Source organism: Chanodichthys erythropterus, chromosome 19, assembly GCF_024489055.1.
Source record: "Chanodichthys erythropterus isolate Z2021 chromosome 19, ASM2448905v1, whole genome shotgun sequence".
In the NCBI taxonomy this organism is placed as follows: domain Eukaryota; kingdom Metazoa; phylum Chordata; class Actinopteri; order Cypriniformes; family Xenocyprididae; genus Chanodichthys; species Chanodichthys erythropterus.
Genome location: NC_090239.1, coordinates 13,700,343 through 13,727,001, shown reverse-complemented (window position 1 = coordinate 13,727,001; position 26,659 = coordinate 13,700,343). Strand labels below are relative to the sequence as shown.

At 36.3% G+C, this 26,659-nt stretch overlaps 1 protein-coding gene across 12 annotated transcripts in view; it reads left to right on the top strand.

The window, feature by feature from the left end:
* The window catches only part of cacna1g (calcium channel, voltage-dependent, T type, alpha 1G subunit), a 150,564-nt gene that overhangs the window by 84,841 nt on the left and 39,064 nt on the right, over positions 1 to 26,659 (top strand). For 9 of the 12 annotated variants that reach the window (XR_010892598.1, XM_067368653.1, XM_067368650.1 and 6 more), the window contains 7 exons: positions 5,566 to 5,634; positions 8,861 to 9,045; positions 19,944 to 20,070; positions 21,101 to 21,226; positions 21,432 to 21,521; positions 22,438 to 22,630; positions 24,868 to 24,915. Coding sequence is in view for 11 of the 12 variants with exons in the window: in XM_067368653.1 (XP_067224754.1) it covers positions 5,566 to 5,634; positions 8,861 to 9,045; positions 19,944 to 20,070; positions 21,101 to 21,226; positions 21,432 to 21,521; positions 22,438 to 22,630; positions 24,868 to 24,915 (838 nt within the window). In the remaining variant the exon portion in view is untranslated. The remainder of the gene's footprint in view (positions 1 to 5,565; positions 5,635 to 8,860; positions 9,046 to 19,943; positions 20,071 to 21,100; positions 21,227 to 21,431; positions 21,522 to 22,437; positions 22,631 to 24,867; positions 24,916 to 26,659) is intronic. The other 3 variants (XM_067368659.1, XM_067368660.1, XM_067368652.1) reach the window with 1 other exon arrangement.

The window sequence follows — 26,659 nt, the reverse complement described above, 5'->3', positions numbered from 1 at the left end:
GTGAAGGACAGGGGTTGTCTGACCCTTCTCCTTCAGAGACCAAACATTGTGCTTCTCAGACATGCTCTTCCTCATTCATGATTTCTGACCCACACATACACACACGGTTCACTCGACAATGAATGAAAACAAGCCTCAGAGCAGAATGGAATGGCAAAGACGTCAGTCTGTTTTCAGAAACAATACAAACCGCAGTGATGATGTCAGCAGGAGGCTTTCTCAGAGAGAACAGGAGTTTTAGAACATGGTGCCATGACCCACTGAAACATGCATTAGCAGGGGGTCATGGGAAAGATGGCCCTTGGGCCCTGCTGCTCAGACACAGTAGGAGAAGGACAAATAATCCAGAGAGCCCATGTTCTCAACACTCCGCTGTGAAGATCTCCGCTGCTTATTTTGCTTCCACACCACTTATTTAAAGTACAAATCAGCTTCTCTTCCTTATGCACCCAGAATCCTTTGCAAAAAGCAGTTTATGACTGGTAAAACACCAAGGATTATTTGCAAAGTTGAATGAATCCTCAATACCTGTTGACTTAAAGGTGCCCTAGAACATTTAAAGATGTAATATAAGTCTAAGTTGTCCCCTGAATGTGTCTGTGAAGTTTCAGCTCAAAATACCCCATAGATTTTTTTTAATAAATTTTTTTAACTGCCTATTTTGGGGCATAATTAGAAACGAGCCGATTTCAGGTTGCGGCCCCTTTAAATCGCGCGCTCTCCACCCCTCCTGAGCTCTCGACTCTATCACAGCATAAACAAAGTTTACACAGCTAATATAACCCTCAAAATGGATCTTTACAAAGTGTTTGTCATGCATACTGAATGCATGCGTCGGATTGTGTGAGTATTGAATTTATTTGGGTGTTTACATTTGATATTGAATGAGTTTGAGGCTATGCTCTGTGGCTAACTGGCTAACACTACACTGTTGGAGAGATTTATAAAGAATGAAGTTATGTTTATGCATTATACAGACTGCAAGTGTTTAATAATGAAAATAACGACGGCTCTTGTCTCCATGAATACAGTAAGAAATGATGGTAACTTTAACCACATTTAACAGTACATTAGCAACATGCTAACGAAACATTTAGAAAGACAGTTTACAAATATCACTAAAAATATCATGTTATGATGGATCATGTCAGTTATTATCGCTCCATCTGACATTTCGCTGTTTTCCTTGCTTGCTTACCTAGTCTGATTATTCAGCTGTGCACAGATCCAGACGTACTGCCCTTGTGTAATGCCTCAATCGTGGGCTGGCATATGCAAATATTGGGGGCGTACACCCCGACTGTTACATAACAGTCGGTGTTATGTTGAGATTCGCCTGTTCTTCTGAGGTTTTTTAAACAAATGAGATTTATATAAGGAGGAGGAAACAATGGAGTTTGAGACTCACTGTATGTCATTTCCATGTACTGAACTCTAGTTATTTAACTATGCCAATATAAATTCAATTTTTAATTCTAGGGCACCTTTAAACAAAATGGCTTTTGGCAGAGCCGAGGGCGGATTTGTATAGGGATTCTAATTCCGCTGCTACTTTTCTGTAAAGAGCCAAAACACTCATGAATTTCAATAATAATGTCAAGGTATAGATAGAGTAATTCAGTAATCGATGCCTCTCTCAAAGGAACCGTGGTGAGATCTTAGCAGCCCTCCAGTTAACTGGGTCACTCCTAACTGAGACCAAACTAATAACCTTTGTGTAAGCAGCACACATTGATATCCATTAGGCTTTCACGATCCATGCAGGCCTGACAGAGACAGAGCATGTAGCATACACTACACAGTGGATATTAATCTTTCCTGTCACCTCTAATGTAAACGGCATTATTTGTTTAATGTATGTTCTCTTTGTCTTTATCGTTTAGTATGGTGGAGTGTAGAGAGGAAAGCGAAGGGAGAAAGTGACGCAGTGGTACCAGGGCAGGTTTAAACACTAGTGGAAAGGTTTAAATTGCTGACCATTTGGTTTGTATTGTACTTCAGTGGTCAGTTTCAATTTGGTTTGGTTTGGTTTGTTCTGCATTGTTACTTTGTACATTGCTATTAGAGATGTATTATTAGATTGTTTTGAGGCAGATACCAATAACTGGTATTGTAACACTGCAACGGAATGATCTTATTATCAGTATTTATTTTTTTTAAAAAGTCCTTTTTTAATTTTTATTTTCTCCTTTTTCCCCATTTTTACAAAAAATTGTCATGCAGCTTGAGTCATTACATTTTCTAAAATTACTTAATAAAGATCTATTTGCTCAAAATTTGGCTTTCGTTACGGCAGTAAAGTTTATATCATGTCCTTATGTCTGCTTTATCCATCCTCTGTGCCATGAAACCGTGATGTGAAATGGGCTTGTGGTGCAATATGGCTGTGTGCATTGGGCTTATAAAAAGTGCTTGGATTTTGGATTTCATTAGAGCAGTTCATCTAGTATGAGGCTGAATCTAGTTACTCATTCATTTATAATATTTTGAAATGCTTTCTAAAGACTTTTATGACTATGACTTTAGGGCTCTTAAAATTGAATGAAGAAAATCAGCATTTCTCCGTCACCTATCAGAATGAATTAAATCCGACAAAGTGGTTTAATAAAGGGTGTTTTGATCTTGTGAAATACAAAATTTTAGTATATTTTACTGTACCAATATGAGCCACCTGTTGCGCACACTGAGGCACCTGTTGCGCCATCAGCCCAATTCATTAAAGTGGACATAAGGCCTTGAAATATGACATAAAAGCCAAATTTTGAGCGCTTTTTCTGTATCAGTCTTTTTTTATGGACCCTTGAACTTGGCAAATTGGAGAGGGATGAAAGGAAAAAGTATATTTCAATGCTTTTGCATTTTTTCCACCACCATGTCACTTTAGGGGCTCCATACTATTTAAATGTTCTATTGTAATATATTTTATAGTGTAATTTATTTCTCTGATGGTGTCACATGATCCTTCAGAAATCATTCTAATATACTTATTTGGTGTTCAAGCAACATTTCTTATTATTATCACTGTTGAAAGTTGTGCTGCTTAACATTTTTCTGGAAATCATGAAGTTTTTCTTTGATTAGAAAGTTCAAAAGAACAGCTTATATCTGATTTTTTTTTTAAACATTACAAAATATCTCCACTGTCACTTTTGATCAATTTAATGCAAAAAAGTATTGATTTCTTAAAAAAAAATAAAAAAATAAAAAAAAAAATCTTATTGACCCCAAACTTTTGGACAGTTCATTCTTTATATCCATTTGTAATTTCTTTTCAATTATGTCAGTCTGGTGTCTCAGAAATGCATAGAATTACCATAAATTGACAATTCCCAATTCATACACATTTTATATTTGCATAGGAGTTGTTGAACAAGAGATGAACAGAAATATACTGAACCATTTAAGGGAACTGTTTCACATGACTCTTTCTGTAGATCAGCATATTAATTCACCTGTGATGTTGGTGTTTCTGGTCGGGTGAGTCAGATTCGTTACACAGGAGTCTCTAAATTGTAGTCATTTGAGTATGAGAGCATGAGGATGGAGTCTGTTGACAGTGTTACTGTCTGTTATAGAAAGAGGAACAAACAGTCCTGGCTCAGGTCAGAGCAGAGAGCTGGAGAGGACAGCACCTGCTGCGTGGGAAGGCCGTGTGGCACAGACAGAGGGCGAGGGGAGCAGGAGGTTTTTGTGTCTGCGGTGTCATTTGAGGATGATAGTGCTTTGTAACAATGTTTATGCTTAAAGGGTTAGTTCACCCAAAAATGAAAATTCTGTAATTTATTACTCACCCTCATGTCGTTCCACACCCGTAAGACCTTCGTTAATCTTCAGAACACAAATTAAGATATTTCTGTTGAAATCCGATGGCTCAGTGAGGCCTCCATAGCTAGCAATGTCATTTTCTCTCTCAAGACCCATAAAAGGTATTCTGAGCCGGATTTCAACAGAAATATCTTAATTTGTGTTCTGAAGATGAACAAAGGTCTTACAGGTGTCGAACGGCATGAGGGTAAGTAATTAATGACAGAATTTTCATTTAATCTTATTTCTCTGGTTACTTTGAATGCAAATGGAAACAAACAAACGTCAAATCAAAATGTAATCAAAATTACGAGAGTGACAAAATGCTTTACGGTAATTCACGAACAATGTATATATTATAACTTTATAAGACAATTTAGAAAATTACCCACCTCCATCGAGAATTCTTGTACTGTATTTGCAAAACTACTGCGCTGGTGAGCGTTGTAGTCCAGAGCTGTGCTTGGAATATTTACGACAGTGTGATTCACTGAAGGAACCTGTAGGGCAGGGATGGACAACTCCGGTCCTGGAGGGCCAGTGTCCAGCAGAGTTTAGCTCCAACCCTAATCAAACACACCTGAACCAGCTAATCAAGGTCTTTAGGATTAGTAGAAAGTTATAGGCAAGTGAGTTTTTATCAGGGATGGAGATAAACTCTGCAGGACACTGGCCCTCCAGGACCGGAGTTGTCCATCCCTGCTGTAGGGGGAGCTTCGCAAATCTTACCGAGTTCCGCTTTAAAATTACTTATTTAAATTTTTCACTTTTATGATATTTTCATTAAACTCACGAACCCCAGTCTGGGAAACACTGACGTAATGTGATATTTAATGCACTTCATGATATATTTTCTTTATTTTTGTACTTTATATCAATATGGTACAAGATTATCCTAATCAAATCAATGTGATAAATGAGTTGAAAGTGAAAAGTGAAAGTGAAGTGACATGTGGCCAAGTATGGTGACCCATACTCGGAATTTGTGCTCTGCATTTAACCCATCCAAGTGCACACACAGCAGTGAACACACACACTGTGAACACACACCCGGAGCAGGTCAAAAGTAATCAAAAAGTAGTCCAATTACATTACACTAAATGTGTAATGTAATGGATTACATTACTAGTTAAAATTTTTGTCATGTAATTTGACTACAATTTCTATGTAATCTATCCGACACTTATGTGGGGACAGTAAAAGTTTATTCCCAGAGGTGTGATATTTGGTGAAGAACACCCTTGAAGACAAAAAAAGTCTCTTTTTATGGGGTCAGATGATCATAAATGGTCATAATGGGTGTTTTGTCACAAGATTCTTGATTAACATTACAAACACCAGGGAAGAAAAAAAAAATTATGTATGATATGGCCCCTTTAAGAATTTCTTTTATCTTTATTTTTCATAACTCTTTTCAACAGACATGTATGTCTTTGATAATGATTTTTCAGATTTGATTTACTTATTTGGACTTCAAAGATAGTTACTGTCATGAAGCTGTTACTTATCCATTTGTTACCCACTGTGTTATCTAGTAGTATCCAGCGAGGATGCTGGATGAAATTTATGGCATGTGGTGTGCATGTGAGTATGTGATGTTAATGCCCGTGGAGTACTCAAAGCGTGGGCAGAGTCTTAGTCCAATAGATGCCTTCACAGGAGGCACCTCTAATGTGTTATGCCACACACACACATATGAATCTTCTCTGATCCAGCACTGACTCACCTTCACTTTCCCTGCTTGTCTGGTTCTCTCTGCAGGAACGCATCTTCCTGACGCTGTCCAACTACATATTTACTGCCATCTTTGTGACCGAAATGACAATAAAGGTAGGTGACAGGGTTGGCATTTGTCTCTGTGTGGCGTCTTCTCTGACAGAGGGTAAACTAACATACTGCCTGGGCCAGAATACCAGCCAAAGGCAGACTGACTTCAGTTCCCTGTGGCTTGTTTATAGTGCTGATCTTTCTTAGATCAGCATGGCTAATGGAGTCTGGTGAAAACATTCCTGTCACAGGCTTTTCAGATAGCCAGTCATACAGCCCTTTTACTGTTCTTTAAAGAGGGAGTTCAGCCAAAAATGAAATTTCTGTCATTATTTACTTTTTTCATTATTATTTACTCATCTTCATGTTGTTGTAAACCTGTAGAACTTTCTTTATTCCACACAAAATAGTGTTCAAAGCTGTGATTGTCACTTTTTTTTTTTTTTTTTTCATTTGAAAAACACGCAAAAGCATCATAAAAGTGTGAAAATTCAGAGAAAACATTCAAATCAGTCCTAGTTCTCCTTGACAAATTTATGACATCTGATCCATAAACAAATCATGTGGAATCATATCTTATATAAAGTTATTCCAACTAAACGTTATAAGTTAAAATAACTATAAAAATAATAAGTATGCTCAACTTGATAAATGTAAAGTTATTTAAGTTTAGTTGTAACAACTTTATGAAAGTAAGGTATATTTACTTTTAAGTTTTCAGTGCATACTGTAAGTTCACTGTAAAAATGTTTTTGTTCACTCAACTTAACTTTCTGAGTTATTAATTTCCACTGACTAAATTGTAAGGTGAAAGTTATTATAAAATTAATTATTTAATGTATCAAGTTGAAAATACGTAATATTCTTAGTGAAATTGATAACTCAAGTTGAGTGAGCAAGAACTATGGTATGAAAAACTTAAAAAAGTAAGTATACCTTACTTTTAGTAATTCCAACTAAACTTTATAAGTTCAAACAAGCTGAAAATACTTAATATTCTAAGTAACTACAACTTAACTTTGACTGCTATCTTTTTACACTGACAAAACATTAAACATTACATTGACTTTTTACAATTAAGTTAAGCAAACTAAAAAAAAAACCTTATTGGTGGCACATTTATACACTATTCATATTAAGAAACATTTCTAATGTTTATAAATTATTAAAATAGTTGTGCTGCTTAATATTTTTGAGGAAATACATTATTTTTATTTATTTATTTTTTTCAGTATTCTTTGATAAGTGGAAAGAACAACATGTATTTGAAACAGAAATAGAAATGATACGCTTGCAGTGGTATAGCTCACAGAAAGTTTATCAATGAATACGACTTGAATTTCAGTGTGTTCCTTACACAAAGTTATTGGATGGCTTCAGAAGTCATATTCTTTTATTGTATTTGAAATCGTCAGTTCCCATTCATTGCTGCACAAAAAGCTACTGATTTCTCCTTGTATGTTTCGCACAAGACAGAAAGTCATACAGGTTTGGAACAATATGAAGGTGAATAAAATCCATATTCTTGGTTGAACAACACCTTTAAGTCCCTGCTTCCCTTTGACAATTACAAAGTCTAAACAAAGACTACAGCAGCACGATATTAAAATCTCACTCTGACATGCTCAACTGCTGCCAGTCAGTTAAATTAAACATTTGAACAAATGCAGCCTTATAAAGGTCCTAAAGAGAGCACACTGAAATGAAAAGTCTATTTAGAAAGCCCTGCTCTCTCTTTTTTCCACTCTTCACCACACTAGTTAATACGAAGTGGTGGTAGTGGTGGTGGGGTGGGGGGTGGAATTGTCTGCCAGATATTCAAATGACTATCGTTGAAATGGAAGAACATGTTGAGGCCTCTCTGGAGAAGACAGAAAAGTTCATAGGTGTCAGTCACAAAGGTCTAGGGTTTCTATTCTGGGGCCCTGCTTTATGCCAGGTCACACCCACCCAAGAGATTTCAAATGAAAATCATGGCAGAGAATAATCATACTCACTGGAGGTTAATTAACGCCGACTGACAAAAACTTTCCGGGTCGGATAAAGATGACAGGGCTGTTGAAACTCCTGGCTTTTGTTGCCTGACATGCCTTTGTTCACTTTGAGGTCTGATCACATTGTGGTTTGATATATTCACCAGCAACATCATTAGAAGCTGCGCATTCATGCTTAGCACTTTTTAGTCAGATGATTCTTACTCCTGGTTTGTTTATCTCAGCTTTTTTTCCCCCTCTGAGCCCCTTTTTATATGCCAGCTGTATGCCAGTCTAACCTGATATGTTCTCAGAAATGCCACAATAGTGTGAAAGAAATAAAAAAGAACCCAAGGGAATAAGTGTGTTTCTTCCCAAATTCAGCTTTCGCACTTTTCCTATCATGTGCATATTCTTTTTGTAAGTTTTTATAACAGGGTTAGATTTAGAAAGAAGGGTGCATATTTTTTACCAAATTGTAACATCTGCCAGATTCATTTGTTATAAAAGCTACAGTAAACAGTTCATAATTGTGAATGATACAGAAAATATGGTTTTAATATGGTTTTACAGATATGAAGAGGTTTTGATTTTTCTTAAATTTGAAGTATTTATTTTGCAAGTAAAAAAAAAAAAAAAAAAAAAAATACAGTATACCAATGGAAGATAATATCCGTCCGTCTTCCGTTGGTCGGTCAAACAACCTACAGATGTGACCCTGGACCACAAAGCCAGTCATAAGGGTCAATTTTTTGGAAATTGAGATTTATACATCATCTGAAAGATGAATAAATAAGATTTTTATTAGGACAGGACAATATTTGGCTGAGATGCATCTATTTGAAAATCAGGAATCTGAGGGTGACCAGACAACTGACCTTTAAAGTTGTTCAAATGAAGTCCTTACCCATGCATATCCACTCACTATATATATATATATATATATATATATATATATATATATATATATATATATATATATATATATATATATATATATATATTTTTTATTTTTTTTTATTTATTTTTTTTTGATATATTTATGGTACAAAATTTACAAAATATCTTCAAAGAACATGATCTTTACAAAATATTCTAAGGATTTTTGGCAGAAAAGAAATATCGATAATGTTGACCCATACAATGTATTTGTTGGCTATTGCTACAAATATTGCCGTGCGACTGGTTTTGTGGTCCAGGGTCACAAATGGCTAATTTTGGGATAGAAACGCATGTTTTATTAATGTTTTGGCTTTAATCAAATTTTTATTTAACATTTGTGTTTTAAATCATATCTGTTTGTTGGTGTTGCGAAGGTGGTTGCTTTGGGCTGGTGTTTCGGGGAGAAGACCTACCTGAAGAGCAGCTGGAACATTCTGGATGGCATGCTGGTGATGATCTCTGTGATTGACATCCTGGTATCCCTGATCTCCAACAGCGGCACTAAGATCCTTGGCATGCTGCGGGTGCTACGGTTACTGAGAACCCTGCGGCCGCTCAGGTACACTGATCACAACATCCATTCAGTGCTGCAGCTAGTCATTATGCTAAATACCAGTTACAATTACATCAAAGGTTTAATGCACAAGTGCACCACCATCTGCCATGCTGTGGGCTACATAAACACTTATATGTACTTTGGGTCAGAGTGCTAGATTTGCACATCTTAAACCAGCATCCATTTTTTTACAGGAAACATAATTAATGTAAAGACTGAAGTTCCACAATTTGCCTCTTCCTCACTTAGGTGCATCAATTAGCTCCTAATTGATGCAGTATGTAGCTGTGTTTGTGTTTATGCATATGTATGTGTATTTGTGTGCATATGTGTGTGCGCCTTGCACTTTTCCTCCTGCAGAGGGAACTTCTGGAGGCCTTCCCTACTCTTAAATATTTATGACATATTCAAGCAGAAAATAAAAATCAAATATTCATCTTTCCTGCCCAATTTGCCCACAAAATGCTTACACTGGTCTTTCACCCCCGAGTCACTCCCTTCTCTCTTTTCAAGTACTTCTCTATTCGGGGTCAACTTCCGCAAGTTTCCTCATGCTACTGAGAGACTTGTATTAAAAATACATAATTATCCGGGAGTTGTGTTTCAGCTGCGTTAGTACAATGTTATAGTGAACAAATGTGCCATCAACAACATTTCTGAAAAGGAACTGGGAAGAAAAAAGGATTGTTGGCTTTGTTGCAATTTATTCATGTTTCTCAGTCAGATACAAGGAACTTTAAAATATGAAATGGGTAAAATCAGCAAAAATCAACAGCAACAAAAGAATAATTATTTTATTTGCTGCTTATTTTTGATATTTTGTATATTAATCAAATATTTTTTTATATTGCATAAATGTAAATTATTTACTTTTGCACGTGCAGACTAGTAAAGGTTTAGGATAAAATTCTGTAATTGCATTAATTCAGGAAAAGGACCATTTGGAATTGTGGTTACCCTATTTACAATCAAGGTTTCATTAGATAACATTAGTTAAGTACTTTAGTTAACATGAACTAAGAACGAACAAAACTTATTTAATCATTTAAAACTTATTTGCTTTATTAATCTTAGTTAATGTTAATTTCAACATTTACTAATACATTATTAAAATTAAAAGTTTTATTTGTTAACATTAGTTAATGCACAGTGAACTAACATGAACAATAAATGAACAGCTGATTTTTATTAACTAACAATAACAAAGATTAATAAATACTGTAACAAATGTATTGCTCATTGTTAGTTCATGTTGGTTAATACATTAACTAATGTTAACAAATGAGACCTTGTTGTAAAGTGTTACCAGAAATGGTTTAGCATGTATATGTGTATATATATGTATATAAATATAAAATATATTATATATTTTATGTATAGCATTTATAAATTTCCTTTTATACAAGGAACTTTAAAATAATAAATAGGTAAAATGAACAACATTTTTTGATGCCACATGTACAGCATATTCATCATATAATTTTTATTATAAAGATTTTTCTGGTTGACTAGCAGTCGTTAATTTTAAGCAATTTAGTCGACTAATCGCACATTGTTAATAAACCATATAAATCATAATAAAAAGCCTTTAATGCCTATTGCCCAATCAGCCTTCAAGCGCACACATAAAGGTTGCCACAGCGCACTGGCAGAAGAAATGATTATGAATGAGTTGGGGGAAAACAGCAAGGAGATTGCTTTAACATTTTAATAATTAATTGATAAACTGGTGTTTTCTGTATTTTCGTCTGCAGTGATTAAGTTGATGATGCTGACGTTTCATATGGATTACATAACCTGAGAATATTTGTTTTCCATTTGAATTGGATCATTTAAAAGAAGACCTTTCCCTTTCTATAGATATATTTTTCATGTCTGTGAGGCAAGTTTACATGGAGTTTCGGTTCTTTTTTTCCTTTTTTTTTTTGATGGCAGAAAGCACACCACGTTTGCTTTCATTATTTTAAAAAAGCACTAAATTTTGTTATTGTGACCTCACACAAATATAAGTACAGATTCAAAAGATGTTTTACTCTTATCTGTATGACCAAAAATGGTGTATTTTAGGTGCAAGTGATCGCACCAGCGCCTCCATGTTAGCTGTCATGCAGTAAACGTGTAACTATTCAGCTTTCACACTCCGCACAAACACTTGTCAAGCCCACACTTTTCTAAGTTAACGTTAAACTTGCTACTATAGTACTTACATTTTTCAGATGATAATCCATATTTGAGGTTGATGAATAATAGTCAAGCTTTTGGGTGTACAGTAATTACCACATAGACCAGCTGTTAATGATCTGTCCATTATGTGACTTCGCCACTTCCTGTGGATTTTTTTCATGCGACTAAGTGACTAATAAAATTTTGGTCGACTAAGCCTCTCCTCGTTGACTAATGGTTAGTCGACTATTAAGGGGCAGCCCTAATAATTTTTATATTGCATAAATGTAAATTATATACTTTAGCACCTGCAGACTAGTAAAAAGAAAGAAAAAATGCTGAGGGGAAAAACCTACTATAATTAATTCATTAGAAATAATTAGCAGCCAGGGTGGAAGCAATCTTGGGTCTGAATAATTAGTGACCTCTGGTGTGGATTATCCCTGCACCTACTTAATTCTTCCTGATTCCATGATTTTCTAGTCTTTATTTATTTATTCATATTTTAATGTGTGCTGATAAAGCATAATTATTTGCTTAACTGTATCGTGCCAAATAAGGTTGAGGTATTATGATAGAATGAGGAATAAGTCTCCCAGAAAATCTTTTAAGGCATTCTTCACTAGTTTGCTAAAACAGTTAATGAATGATTTATGTTTCTACCCATGAGCATCACTATTACTCCACTGCTACTGAATAGTGCATAGAGATCCAAGCATACCCTTATAGATAATGAATAGTATGTGGAACAAAACTTGAATTAATTTTTATGTTTTTATTCCAATTAAGTATTATTTTATCCACTTGTGGCATAGTTACATAACGCGAATTAACCTTTAAACAGTCTATGTGATAAGGTCCCATTATAACTAATGACAGTTGCTTCGGATGACTGTCAGAGAATGTAGAGCACCCGGAGAGGAAAAAACGCCCTGTAAATTAAACATGAAGCGGTCTGTGTTTTCACCTCGAGCTCCTCTGCGTGAACATTTTAAAGATTCTCACACAGCGTTTCCTCCACTGCCAGAACGCTCTGCTTTTGAGAATATTACTGTGTGTGCAACTGCCTCTGCACCGCTGAACACCTTTTGAAAGTTTTACTTCATGATCTTTCCCTCGACAGACTTTATATTAATGCACCTCTGTGTGAAGTCCAAGTTGAAATCAAAAGAAAGACAAAGACAGCTGTAAAAAGTCTCCACAGTGTGGGCTCGGCTACTTCGGCAAAAGTCAATTCGGGGAGGGGTGGGTAATCCAGACCACATGTGTATCTGGACCAGTGCAATGTGCAATGAGCTTAAAGGGACAGTTCAACCAAAAATTTTAAATTCTGCTATTGTTTACTCACTCTAATGTCTTTCGAAATGGGTATGACTTTCTTTATACCTGTCTCTTAGCAGGTTGTCCCAGGTCCGGTGCCACGAAGGGGCAAAAGAGGGCATTGCCCCTGCAGATCTGATTTGTGCCCCCTCAGTTTCAATTTGTCCCCCACTCCACCTCCGAAATTGGATTTATTTTAACCCTTTGATGAATACATTCGCACCGGTGTGATTAGAGCGCATAGCGTTTCACTGCAAAATTCAAATGTATTTTGCTGGCGCTGACCCAGAGATGGACGCGCTCTGTGCTTTTCATATATCACAGCTATTCAGTGTTTTCAACCACGTAATTTTTATTTGAGGTCTCATTTCAGAGTTGTTCGAGTAAATAATTCATTATAGATCATGTGGACAGATCAGTTGTTGTCATGATTCATTAAAATGAATCTGTTCAAATGAGTCATTAGGTCATGAATTGGATATTAGCGGACGTTGACGGGTGGCGTGCGAATCGTGACTGTTATTAGGACATCGCAAACGATTTGCAACACAGAAAACACTTCACCACTGGATAGGATTTTCTTTTTGTTTACTGAAAGTGTGGTTTATGTCAGCTGCACGTGCAGGGCTTTCAGAGTAGATGAGGTGACGTTCTTTTGTCTTTTGAGCTCTATTCACACCCACCGGTTATTCAGGAAAGCATTCTCCGAATGCGCCTCGTGAAACATGGCTTCGGTCTTACGAACGTTTAGCATATATGTGTGTGTATATATATATATATATATATATATATATATATATATATATATATATATATATATATATATATATATATATATATATATATATACAGGTGCTGGTCATATAATTAGAATATCGTGAAAACGTTTTTTTTTTTTGTTTGTTTTTTTTTGTAAATTATTTTAAAAAATTAAACTTTCATTTATACTAGATTCCTTACATGTAAAGTAAAACATTTCAAAAGTTTATTTTTTATTTTTATTTTTTATTTTATTTATTTTTTGTTGATATTATCTTGTTCTTTGAAACCACACTAATGGGGAAGACTACTGACTTGGCAATGGTCCAGGAGACAATCATTGACAGCCTCCACAAAGAGAGTAAGTCACAGATGGTCATTACTGAATGCGGTGGCTGTTTACAGAGTGATGTATCAAAGCATATTAAATGCAAAGTTGACTAGAAGGAAGAAATTGGGTAGACAAAGGTGCACAAGCAACAGGGATGACCACAAGCTTGAGAATACTGTATAGTAAAGCCGATTCAGACACTTGGGAGAGCTTCACAATGAGTCAAATGAAGCTGGAGTCAGCGCATCAAGAGTCACCACACTCAGACATCTTCAGGAAAAGTACTACCAAGCCACTTCTGAAACAGAAACAACGTCAGAAGCATCTTACCTGGGCTAAGGAGAAAAAGAACTGGACAGTGAACAGTGGTCGAAAGTCCTCTTTTCAGATAAAAGTAAATTTTGTATTTCATGTTGAAATTATGGTCCCAGAGTCTGAAGGAAGACTGGAGAGGCACAGAATCCAAGCTGGTTGATGTCTAGTGTGAACTTTCTGAAGTTAGTAATGATTTGGGGGGCCGTGACATCTGCTGGTGTTGGTCCATTGTGTTTTATCAAGTGCAAAGTCAATGCAGCCATCTTCCAGGAGATTTTGGAGCACTTTATGCTTCCATCTGCTGACAAGCTTTATGGAGATGCTGATTTCCTTTTCCAGCAGGACTTTAGCACCTGTCCACAGTGCAAAAACCACTTCCAAGTGGTTTGCTGACCATGATATTACTGTGCTTTATTGGCCAGCCAACATGCCTGACCCCTGAATCTATGGGATATTTTCAAGAGAAAGATGAGAAACAGTCGATCCAACAATATATAGATGATCTGAAGGCTCAATAGTGCCTCAGCAGTGCCACAGGCTGATCACTTCCATGCCACACTTCACTGATGCTGTAATTTGTGCTAGGAGCAAGTCATTTGCTGTAATATGTGCTGCCGACCAAGTATTGAGTGTACAAATGAACATACTTTAAAGAACTTAAAGAACTTTTCTGTTTTGAAAATCCATTTTTTGATTGATCTTAGGAAATATTCTAAAATTTTGAGATACTGGATTTTGGACTTTCATGAGCTGTACACTCTAATCATCAAAATTAAAAAAAAAAAAAAAAAAAAAAAACTTTTGAAATGTTTTACTTTACATGTAGGGAATCTAGAATATATGAAAGTTTCATTTTTAAAAATAATTTACAATAAAAAAATGAACTTATTCTAATTATATGACCAGCACCTGTATATATGTGTGTGTGTGTGTGTGTGTGTGTATGTATATATATATATATATATGTATGTATGTATGTATGTATGTATATATATATATAATATATAATATAGTTTGTTCAATTCCAATTCCATACACTGATGTCTATGGATGCTGCAATATAATAATCCTTTCAATTATAATTTGAAAAGTGTTTTATTTATATCAGATAAACATTGTGTATGAAACAATAAAGTTTTCTCTTTTCTTCTCCCAGTTCACTGGCCACTTCAGGAAAAATGGATGAATTTACGTGATGTAAATTCAATTATGTAGATGTAGATCTTCTGAATTGCGGTGCAAATTCAACGCACGCTATGTCAACTAACATGATTATTATAAAGACAAAACACATTCACTTCCACATATCTGAAAATTAATGATATAGTTAACAAGTTTGTGAATGTTTTGAATGAAAAAGGAAAAATGAAATAATCTGTCAAAGTGTGGCTGCATGACGCATCTGCAAAGAATTAATGCGTTCTAAAATAATGTTCTAAAATAAAGGACGCCTTAAAAAACACACTGGGGGCTCAGATAGAATATAGAGCCCCTAGAATATATATATATACCACCACCATTTATTTACAATAGATTTTTTTAAACAATGTAAAAGTCTTTTGACGATTGATCAATTTAATGAATCTTTGCTCAAAAGTATTAATTTCTTGAAAAAAAAAAAAAAATATATATATAGTTTTATTTATTTGTTTGTTTGGACTTTTTAGACTTTTTGGAGCTTTTATAGTGCTTTTCCTTCAAAATATCTAATTCATAAAAGATTGACATCAGAGTACACAAATAACAAAATTAAAATTTCCTTTTAGGGTGGGTCGATATGCCCATTAATTCATGTGGACATCTGTGTTTGTATGGACAGTTCATGACTGTTTTCTCCTTATCAAGTAGTAATGGCATTGTTACAGAGACGTGTGTTTCAGTCTTTAGACAGGTTGATTTATGCATTGTGTTAAGGGGGGATGTGCACACTCTGAAAAATTCATCAACTCTTTGACCCCAGGTTAAACCTCTCCACTGCATGTTGCACTGTACATCACCCTTGAGGATCTAAATTGATCTCAAAGCGCATAAAGACCCATCCATCCTCCACTGTCTGTGTGTGCCCCAGAGGAACAGACCCTCCCTTAAACACCTGCCGCCAGCATCTATCTACTGATATCACTTTGTTAAATCCTCTAGCCTGTTTGACCTCTTCAAATGCAAGTAACCCGACATAATGTACCGCGTTATTATTGTTTGTGCTCATTAATTCTCACGCTAATTACAGTCCAGCTTCTTTCACAGTGCCTGTCCACAGTAAGGCATTTGTTAAGCTAATCTATACATGCTTGACTTGAAACAAGTTCGTTTTTCTGCCTTGTCTATTTGCTGTAATTACAGGGATGAAGAATTGCACCAAAAAGACTGTAAGGACAGATTGGCTCTTTCGGATTTCATCTGGAGCTGATTTCATTTACATATCATTGCTGCAGATGTCCTTTATGTCTTATTGTTTTTAGATAATAGCTTGTGTAATTGTGAAGTCATAATTTTACTGGATTATGTGAGTGGGCTAGGGAAGAGATTCAGCCATTAATGTCTCACCCTGGTGGAACAGAACAACACCCGGGTGAATAAATAATGACTGAATAATTGAGTGAACTATCCCTTCTATATCTCCTTTTATGTCAGTCATACAGGTTTGTAAAGACATGAGAGTGAGTAAATAGTGGGGAAAATTATGCTGCTGTTTTTACTGCCTGCTTTCTTGATTCATAGTTGATTTTTTTTTAAATATTTTTTGTCCTTTGACGGGTGTCTTCAGAATGTATGCTGTGTGTTTGTGTGTGTCAGGGACACACAGCTTGAATCCTCCAAACTGACGGTTCCCAGCCCAACTACAGCATCCTTTAATTACAGCCAGGATGAAAATGTGTCTCTGTGTTCTGGGAATAAGAAGCTCCTTCAGTGCTCTACTTATTGTTCCCTTCCTAATTTATTTATTTATTAAATCCTTTCAGAACAAAAAAGACCAGATCGGAGCGACGAATATGAGAAAATCCACTTTTCCGACGACTTGCAAAACACTGTAACCTAACACATGTTCCCAAAACCAGAAGAATCGCATCAGCATCACATTATAAAAACTAGGACCACCTCCCATTGGTTTCTCCTTGTCCCAAAATACCATGGCATTTACAATAGGGCTTTTTTTTTTTTTTTTTTTTTTTTTGAAGTACCATATGATATCATATATCAGTAGTACCATGGTATATATGAAAGTACCGTGCTTTTCGCCCACTTTACAAACATATTGATTTTGCTCTTACTGCACTCTTTTATTAATACTGTATATAAATGCACACTAAATTGCACAAAATCACGTAGCCTATTTACAAATTTTAATGAAATGAATTATATAAACACATGACTTCACTGTGTTCTGTAATGTTTACTGTATTGAAAAACATTATTGGCACAACACCTCAGGCACCAGCGCCCTCTATTGGTGAGGGGTTGAAATCTCATAGTGTGAGCAGCAGTGTAATTATTTATATACTATTATATTTATATACGATACCATTATAGTTTTTGTTTTGTTTTTTAAACCTAATATTCATATTTTATTTCCCAAAGACAATTTTTATGAGTTTTAATTGACAATAGCTAACCTGGTGTGCCCACTGTGAACAGAGCATATCATTTCACTAGATTGTCCCTCTCAAATTCAGTGAGAGATGAGCGTGGGTCTAGACATATTGATCCTTCTCATCGTTTGACATTTCCATAATTGATTTTATGGTATTACCTGAAATCCCCAAAGTGAGCTTTGATAAATGCGCTTGAGCTTGTGAGAGATGCACGCAGATATTCAGACAAACAAAAGACAGAGCAGCCTGTTATCTGCACTCCCTTTGGCAGACTCCTTTCTTTATCAACCAGTTACTTTGACTAAACCTGATTGGTCTCTTTAAACATGGCCTTTTCTTCATTCTCAGAAACTGATACAATCACAGCGCACTTCTTAAGAAGATCAAAGCTGAGGATCAAATCAGGTTTTTGCCGCTTTGGCTCAATTCTGTGGTGAGCAGACAGAAATTACTGTCACCAGATGAGGACTAATGTTCCTTTTATTCTCTAGTCTAAAGGGAGGAACTTTTGAAGTTCTTGTTTGTGTAGTATCATAAACATCTTGCAATATACAATGTTTCCGCAATGCATCAGAATCCCCTGCTACTGCTTTAGGTCCTCATTGTGTCCCATTAAAATCAGTTCAACACAGACAAGGCTGCAGATTAAAACTGGTTGCCTTTAGTTAGAGTATAATTTTACATGTAATGAGCTGTTTTCACAGGCAAACGGTTGCTCTTCTTTGCTTTTTTTTAATTGTTGGTCTATGTAAACATGCATTAGAAGGGACATCTTTGACTGTTAGAATGCATTTATCTTTAAAAACGCATGCTTTCTGTCCTCTTTTAGTTGTTCCTCCCCCCAAGAACACGTCCTGTGTGAACAGGCTCTAAAGCAGCTAAATTCCTGTTACAGCTGTGTGTTTGTATTACACATGTTATTGTGTGTGCCTTTGTGAACAGGTGTCTTAGTGTCACTGTGGGTGCCACCCTCTGCAGAGGTTGACAGGTGCAGTTTTGTGCCGGATGCCGTTAATAATTAGGCTTCATCTTTATTCTGCCGGTTTAATTAAAACTCTCTCTTTTCTTTGCAGCACAGAAAGTTTCCCTACAGTATTGCATTGCAGTTGCTTAGCATAATAGCTAGGGTATGAAATGTTTGCTGGTAATTGCCAGGCATGCTCACTCTTAGAGGAGGTAGTGATTGCAGCAATGATGATAAATTAAATTGTTTATTATTATTATGTATTGTAAGTAAATGTAAATTATATAATTATACAACAGGATAATAATTTTAGTAAATGTTTTGTTTATTTTTTTCTAGGAAAATTGTTTTTGTGTTGGGTTGACACTTTATTTCCAAATGTAAATCAGGGTCCTGAAGCCAAAGCAGTTCAGAATCAGCAGGCTACTAGTATGCCAGATCTAGTTTCAGATCTTTGCATAGCAATGAGTCAACTATGTTGAAAGTTACAAATGATATTTTTCTTGCTCTGGATTCTGGCTCTTGTGATTGTTAGTTTTGTTGGATCTGTGCACGGCATTTGATATCATTGACCATACCATTCTTCTTGAACATTTTGAATGTCTTGAATCCAAGGCACTGCACTACAGTGGTTTGTATCTTACCTTGAGAATAGGTCTTTTTTGCTGTAAATTTGGGAAATTTTTCCTCATCATCTGCTCCTTTTTCGTGTGGTGTGCCCCAGGGATCCATTTTGGGACCTTTATTTATTTCCCTTTTATATGCTTCATTTGCCCTACATTTTTCAGAAATACAACATTTCTTTCTTATTCTGACAATTTTAAGTTTTACCTTCCAGTAAGGCTTGACACCACTGTTTCTTTCGGTGTTGTATATAAATGAATGAAGGATATTATATTGGATAACCAATCATTTTTTGCAGCTTAATGAGGGTAAAATAGATTTTTAGATTATCTCGCTTGTAAGTTGTACAAAATGCAGCCGTAATACTTTTAATTGGGTCTAAAAAGAGGGACCATATTTCCCCAATTCTAACATTCCTCCACTGGCTTGCCATTGAATTCAGGGTTGATTTTAAAATTCCTGTGTGTGTATAAAGTGCTGTCTGAATGGGCACCGAAATATATTAGTGACCTTCTTCAGCCATATCATCCCAGATCTTCTAATCATTTACTTTTAATTCTGTCACAGTGCCGCTGTGAATCAAAGTATCATTGGGTCTTTTCTGTGGCTAGGCCCAAGCTTTGGTATAGTCTCCCCTCTCCGTTATTGGACATTCAAGTCCACTTTTAAATCATACTTTTATTCTCAAGCTTTTGGAAATTTGTAATTATTGCTTTTACAATGTAGATGTGCTTTTTCATTACAGCACTTTGGATCAGTTCATATTGTGTTTAAATGTGCTTTATAAATGAGCGTTGTTGTTGCTTAAACATATGTTCTCCTGTTTGATTTTCAGAGTGATCAGCAGAGCTCCAGGACTGAAGCTGGTTGTTGAGACACTGATGTCATCACTCAAGCCTATCGGGAATATAGTGGTCATCTGCTGTGCCTTCTTCATTATTTTTGGCATCTTGGGAGTTCAGGTGAGTACAAAAAACAAAACAAAAAAACATAACCCTACAGAAATCACCAGCTTAAACAAGTTTTAAATGGCTTTTCTTTTCTGTTTTAGAGAGATTTTGAGCACTTTTCAGTTTGGTCAGCCTGGCAGGCCATCTTAAACCAACTTTTAGCAAATTTTAACTGGCTCAAAGCCAGTTTTAGCTGTGTTTTTCAGTAGGGTAGTTAGAAATGCCACCTCACAGATATATAATATTTCTTGCTTGGATCAGTCTATTAAAGTAAAAGCCAGTCTTAACTTCAGGGATTAATTGGAGTAATTCCTCCTAAAAAAAAAAAAAAAAAACATCATATATAAAGCAACACATAAAATATGACAGCTCTGTGTGTTTAATCCACAAGATTGCCTTTAAGACTCTTAGTGGAAGTGAAAGAGGTGGTGCATAGAACGAATACATGATTCTGTCATTTCTGTAAATGTGAAACATACTCTTCCTGTCCACAGCTGAATAATTTGACTATGATTAAAATGTTTTGTTTTCCATACTTCCACCATTTACATAAGTCCGTAGGGGAACGTTGATGCAATTTATCTTCTATTCTTCCAGGAAAAGATGCCTGTGCTCTTTGTGCCTGTACAATGAGTAACATTGACTTTGTCCTTGTATGGTTTCCACTAAACAGTCATACTGGACTTTCAATAATGGGGACATAACCATATTGTATGAAGTTGTAGCAATGTCTTGGAATTACTCATTAGATAGCAATTTTAGGAAAACCTTAAATTTCAGTCCAAAAACTACTACAGTAGGCTATAGAACAGTGACAACATTTGCATATTCTAATGTCAGTACTCATTAAAAAATAATAATAATAATATAGGCTCTTAATCTGTTAAAAATTAATTAATTTAATTAGTTATTATTATATTTATTTAGTTAGTTAGTTAGTTAGTTAAAGAGCATATAGGGTTGTCACAGATGTGTATTTTATTCCAAAAAAACATCATTCACAGAGAAAAGGGTGTGTGCTGAAAAGTGCTTTTTTTCACAGCTCTTCAAAGGAAAGTTCTTTGTGTGTCAGGGGGAGGATACAAGGAATATCACCAACAAGTCAGATTGCATCAATGCTAACTACAAATGGATCAGACACAAGTACAACTTTGATAACCTCGGGCAGGTAAGCACTTAACCTGGCAACGGTTGCACAAACAGTTGCTCTTTCTCAAGATGCCCTTTTAGATGCGCCTACAAGCGACTGGAAATGCCACTTCCAATTTGAAAAGAATCCATTATGGTCTCATCCCATTTTCAACAAAGTCAAGTGGAGCCACTGAAGTCAAAGATTTCTTTTAACCTTTTTTATCATCTTTCACCTCCCTCAGGCCCTCATGTCCCTTTTTGTTCTGGCTTCCAAAGACGGTTGGGTGGACATAATGTACGATGGACTGGATGCTGTCGGTGTCGATCAGCAGGTATTGACCGTATCAGAAGCTCCTTTTACCCACATAAAATTTTATTGTAATAGTATTTATGTGGATTTTTATGCTTGTGGATTCAATGTGGTAACCTTATTCATATAAGTGGGTCACTGTTTCTAGAGTGCAAACAAATTGTGGGCCAGAGTACATCCCAGTCATCCGCATTCTCTAATAACCGCAAACTCTGATTGGTCAAACTCCATGAACTGAATCAGAGCTGAAAAATCATTGATCAGCATTTCTGTCCTAGCTTCAAAGAACTGCTTTCCCATTCATCTGTTCTTCTGTAAGCTCCTTACTGTCCATTCATCAGATCTCTTTGAAGTGCCTTACTTTACACTCTTTCCTCCAAATGTCTGTTTTATAATAAAATTTGAATTTCTGAATGATAAAAAGTATAATTTTTTGCATGAAAAGGAAGTCTCCATGCTTCATGTGTGGCTGTGGGCTCCTGAAATTGTTCTGCTCTATTTGAAAAGAGCCCAGCCCCCTGTCCTAGCCAAGGCATTCATGTATTTGAATTGGAACAGATATCTCTTCCTTAGTGCATGGCATGTGGCCTGTGCCTCTCCATTGCATACAGAATGCTTAATCTAGCCTATAGGCAGGCGTTTTTGAGTCTTCAGCAGGACAAACCTTTAAACTGAAGTGTGATTTGATATCATAATTCTTAACCTCAGGCTACTCCTGCGGACCAAGCAAAAGTTAAAAATAGGAATTTTTTTTATTAAGCCCTTGAGGAATGCAGATGTAAATAGGTGATCTATAAACTATAACATTTGTGTCAGACCACGAGATCAGACGCTAAAACTCATGCAAGGAAATTGATATATATATATACGACTTCCTAATAGCTTAACCACCAGTGTACTCTGTACATTAACCCGTGTTGTGTTTATCTGTGTTGTAGCCCGTCATGAATTACAACCCATGGATGTTGCTCTATTTCATCTCCTTCTTGCTGATTGTGGCTTTCTTCGTGCTCAACATGTTTGTCGGCGTGGTGGTTGAGAACTTTCACAAGTGCCGGCGGCACCAGGAGGCGGAAGAAGCCAAACGGCGCGAGGAGAAGCGCCTTAAACGCATGGAGAAAAAAAGAAGGAGTAAGGAGAAGGAGCTAGCTGGTCGGTAGCCTTTCCACACCTTTCTGAGTCCTGCTTGATCATTATGATTTGGCCGCGTGCTAAATTAGATGCTAATGCTAATTAGAGTGACCGGCGAATGAGGAATGAGATGCTCGGGCGCGTAATTAGCTAGGAATCCACTCCCCGGCTTGCCCCCCTTTTGCCTGGGAACGTCTCTAGAGCATGTCCCATGGCTTGCATGGTGATCTGCTTACTGAGAGAGCAGGGTGTGTGGTGGACCCCTGCCACAGGGATCTGCCCACCCTCCTCCTCTCATGCATGTAGGGCAGTGCAGTCTGAGAAGTAAATAAAGATCCAGTCTTGTCACACCAAATTGGTTTCAGCCATCAGCTGCCTGCTCCGATGCTATCCAGGATGCACGGCGTGGTATTGATGAACTTCTCTTTTGGTTCCATTTCCTGCTATTCTCAGCACAAGGCGTTAGCATTAAAGGAACACTCCACTTTTTTTGAAAATAGGCTCATTTTCCAACTCCCCTAGAGTTAAACAGTTGAGTTTTACCATTTTCGAATCCATTCAGCCGATCTCCGGTTCTGGCGGTACCACTTTTAGCATAGCTTAGCATAGTTCATTGAATCTGATTAGACCGTTAGCATCGCGCTTAAAAATGACCAAAGAGTTTTGATATTTTTCCTATTTAATACTTGACTCTTCCGTAGTTAAATCGTGTACTAAGACCGACAGAAAATGAAAAGTTGTGATTTTCTAGGCTGATATGGCTAAGAACTATACTCTCATTCAGGCGTAATAATCAAGGAACTTTGCTGCCGTTCCATGGCTGCAGCAGTGCAATGATATTACGCAGCGCCCGTGAGCCCCTGCTTACACAGGGAACGTGCCTTGCAACCATGGAGACGTATGTGAGAGACGCTGCGTAATATCATTGCGCCTGCTGCAGCCATGATACGGCAGCAAAGTTCCTTGATTATTACGCCTGAAAGAGAGTATAGTTCCTAGCCATATCAGCCTAGAAAATCGCAACTTTTCATTTTCTGTCGGTCTTAGTACACGATTTAACTACAGAAGAGTCAAGTTTTAAATAGGAAAAATATCAAAAATCTTTGGTCATTTTTAAGCGCGATGCTAACGGTCCAATCAGATTCAATTAACTATGCTAAGCTATGCTAAAAGTGGTACCGCCAGAACCGGAGATCGGCTGAATGGATTCGAAAACGGTAAAACTCAACTGTTTAACTCTAGGGGAGTTGGAAAATGAGCCTATTTTCAAAAAAAGTGGAGTGTTCCTTTAAAACGACTTCATTGAGGATCTCTGTGTGGATCCTAGCTCTTTTTTTGATATTGGCTTGGACATTGGTCCAGCATGTTTGATCTTTAAGTAACAGTTAAAAATGGGAATTTCTTTCTTTTCTTTTTTTTAAGCCCTTGAGAAATACAGATGTAAATAGGTGATCTATAAACTATTACATTTGAGTCATACCTTGAGATCAGAAACTAAAACTCATGCAAGGAAAATGAAGCTATTCTCATTGGCACACACCAACTTTTATCACTTAATCTCAGTTCAAAGGTCAAATTTATTCCCCTCTAAATGTCCTATCACACCATACTTTCTCATTAAGATCTGTATTTGATTTGCGCATTAGCTGATTAGTGTGTCCTTTTGTTTTATAGCGCTATCTTGCTATCAGCTTTAGCTGGAGATGGAAAAGTGCTTCATTTTACCCTCAGTTCTTCATCTTTTCTTTTTGCTACAAATCTAATTTTCCGTAGGTGTGAATGTCTGATGGGATGTGTCAGGTTTCTAGGGTGGAAATGGGATTAAACCGTGTGTCAGCTTTGCCTGGCTCGATTAATATTTTGAAACTTCTTTTTGAACGTAGTATCTAAATATCCCGAGGTAACTTTTGGACTTTTGCTATAAAAACTTGAGAAAAGTTGTGGTTCCTTTCAGGTGAACTTGTTGGTATGACTTCTATCATTAACTGAAAAAGTTTGCTTGTCAGATATCTCCATCCACAAAGTCCACTGCTATCTAGGACCTAGTGATCTAGAGCTTAAACAGCCGGGATAAATAGATTTAGTATTAGAGTTTACACACAGTAATAGGGTTATTTTGGACTCAGAATAATTGGAACACCCACCGGCATATTCTCTCAGAAAAATCCATCCTATTTCAGCTCCTTTGACAGTTTCTTTGCTTGCCCTACCTGATTAACATGGTTTCGTTCTTCTAGATGTAAAGCTGACCGGTGTCAGTTGGTCCAGTCCTGATCACACACAAGGTACAGATTGCTTATGTCATGTCTATGTGTTCACCGTGGTAGTGGTGGTTTGGGACGAGGGAGGGGGGTACTCCGGGTGGGAGAGCACCATCGGCGCCCATGTTCTCACCTCATCAGATCTGATCTGGCCACACAAGAATTGTCTGTGGAAGTGTGTATGTCCGGTTTCCACACCTCATCACCAGTTCCAGCCAGCCCAGCATCAAGCTCACACAGGGGATGTATAGAGAGAGAAAGGGATAGGAAAACTACAATTTTTTTTTTTATTTTTTTTTAATATATATATATATATGGTTATAGTTCTTGATTAATCAAGTTAAACTCACCTCAGCCTTCAGTAAGTGCTTTGGTGGTATTATAGGTTTCGATCTCTCGATGTTGCCCCCAGTGTGATGCACTGTGGCTGACTGTTCGAAGGGAAGAGTATCACTGTTAATGTCTTTAGCTTTTATTGATCTGTCTGCTTTAAAGTTCTCTCATCGGTTTGATGTTGTGGCATAGTGATTCACTTCGTTTTGTGATGTTATCCCATAACACTGTTTTCAAAAGTTACTGACTTGCTAAACACGACACTACACCTTGCTGTTGTTCAGAGGCTGCATGTCGTGTTGAAACTCATTTGTGACTTACGTGAGTGAAATGTTTGTATGGCACACTTGTTCCACTTTGACTTTAGAAAATATTTCTGTACTGGGATGCTCCACATGATTTAAACTGATATAGTAACTTGAGTACAGCTAAGTTGTTTGTATATAAGAGGATACAATATGATATTTGTTCCCTGTACTTCTCAAGTATGTATAATCTAGGGCTGCAACTAACAGCTATTTTGATTTATCGATTCATCTGTTGATTATTTCTATGTATAATCAATTAAATAATGTGCAGATTAATTGTTCAGGCAATGAGCAGATTAAACTCTATATAATGTAAGTTTAAAATATTAATTTTTATATAAAAATATATAATTTATTTTTTTTAATATATATATTTTTTTAATTAAATATAATTTTTTCTTTTTTTACTATATTTTTGATCAAATAATTGCAGCATTGCAGAGAATAGGAGATTTATTTTAAAAACATAAGAAAGATTAACTCCAAAATTTTGAACAATAGTGTAAGTAAATGTGTTTCATGGAAATTGTATGCTTTTACTGCTTTAAAGTGGCATCACTGACAGAGGTTCTCTGTGCACAGCGTAAAGACCTTACTAATCAATGAAATTCATTATCTATTATTTTCATTATCAGTTATCATCAGTTAGTTGTTGCAGCCTTAGTATTAGCCGAATTAAAGTGAAATTGAAGTAAACCTGACCGAAATGGCATTTTATTTTTTGGATCAATTCCCCACATTTGATCTGTTGTGCTGAAACAAATGTCTATGTCAGTTTTCAAATCTTAAAAAAAAAAAAAAATAATAATTATAAAATTGGCAGTTATATAACCTAAAAAGCGGAATATTTTTGTGCATAGAACATGTTTGCTCGTGTTGTTCTCAGTGTAGCTGAGAGACTCTTATCTCTCCCCTTCTGTGTTCTGCCTCAGTGAACAAGTGCTCCCTCATGAACCCCTTTTCTTTTCTCCTCCATGCCTTTCTTTTCTTTCCTTCTCTTTCTCTCCAACTTTTTTTTGTCTCTCCTTGCCCCTGTTCACCTAATGTTCTTGGAAAACATCTCTTTTTTTCCTCTTTCTCAATTATCCATTTAAAACCCCTTAGATTTTGTTTTATCACCATTGTTT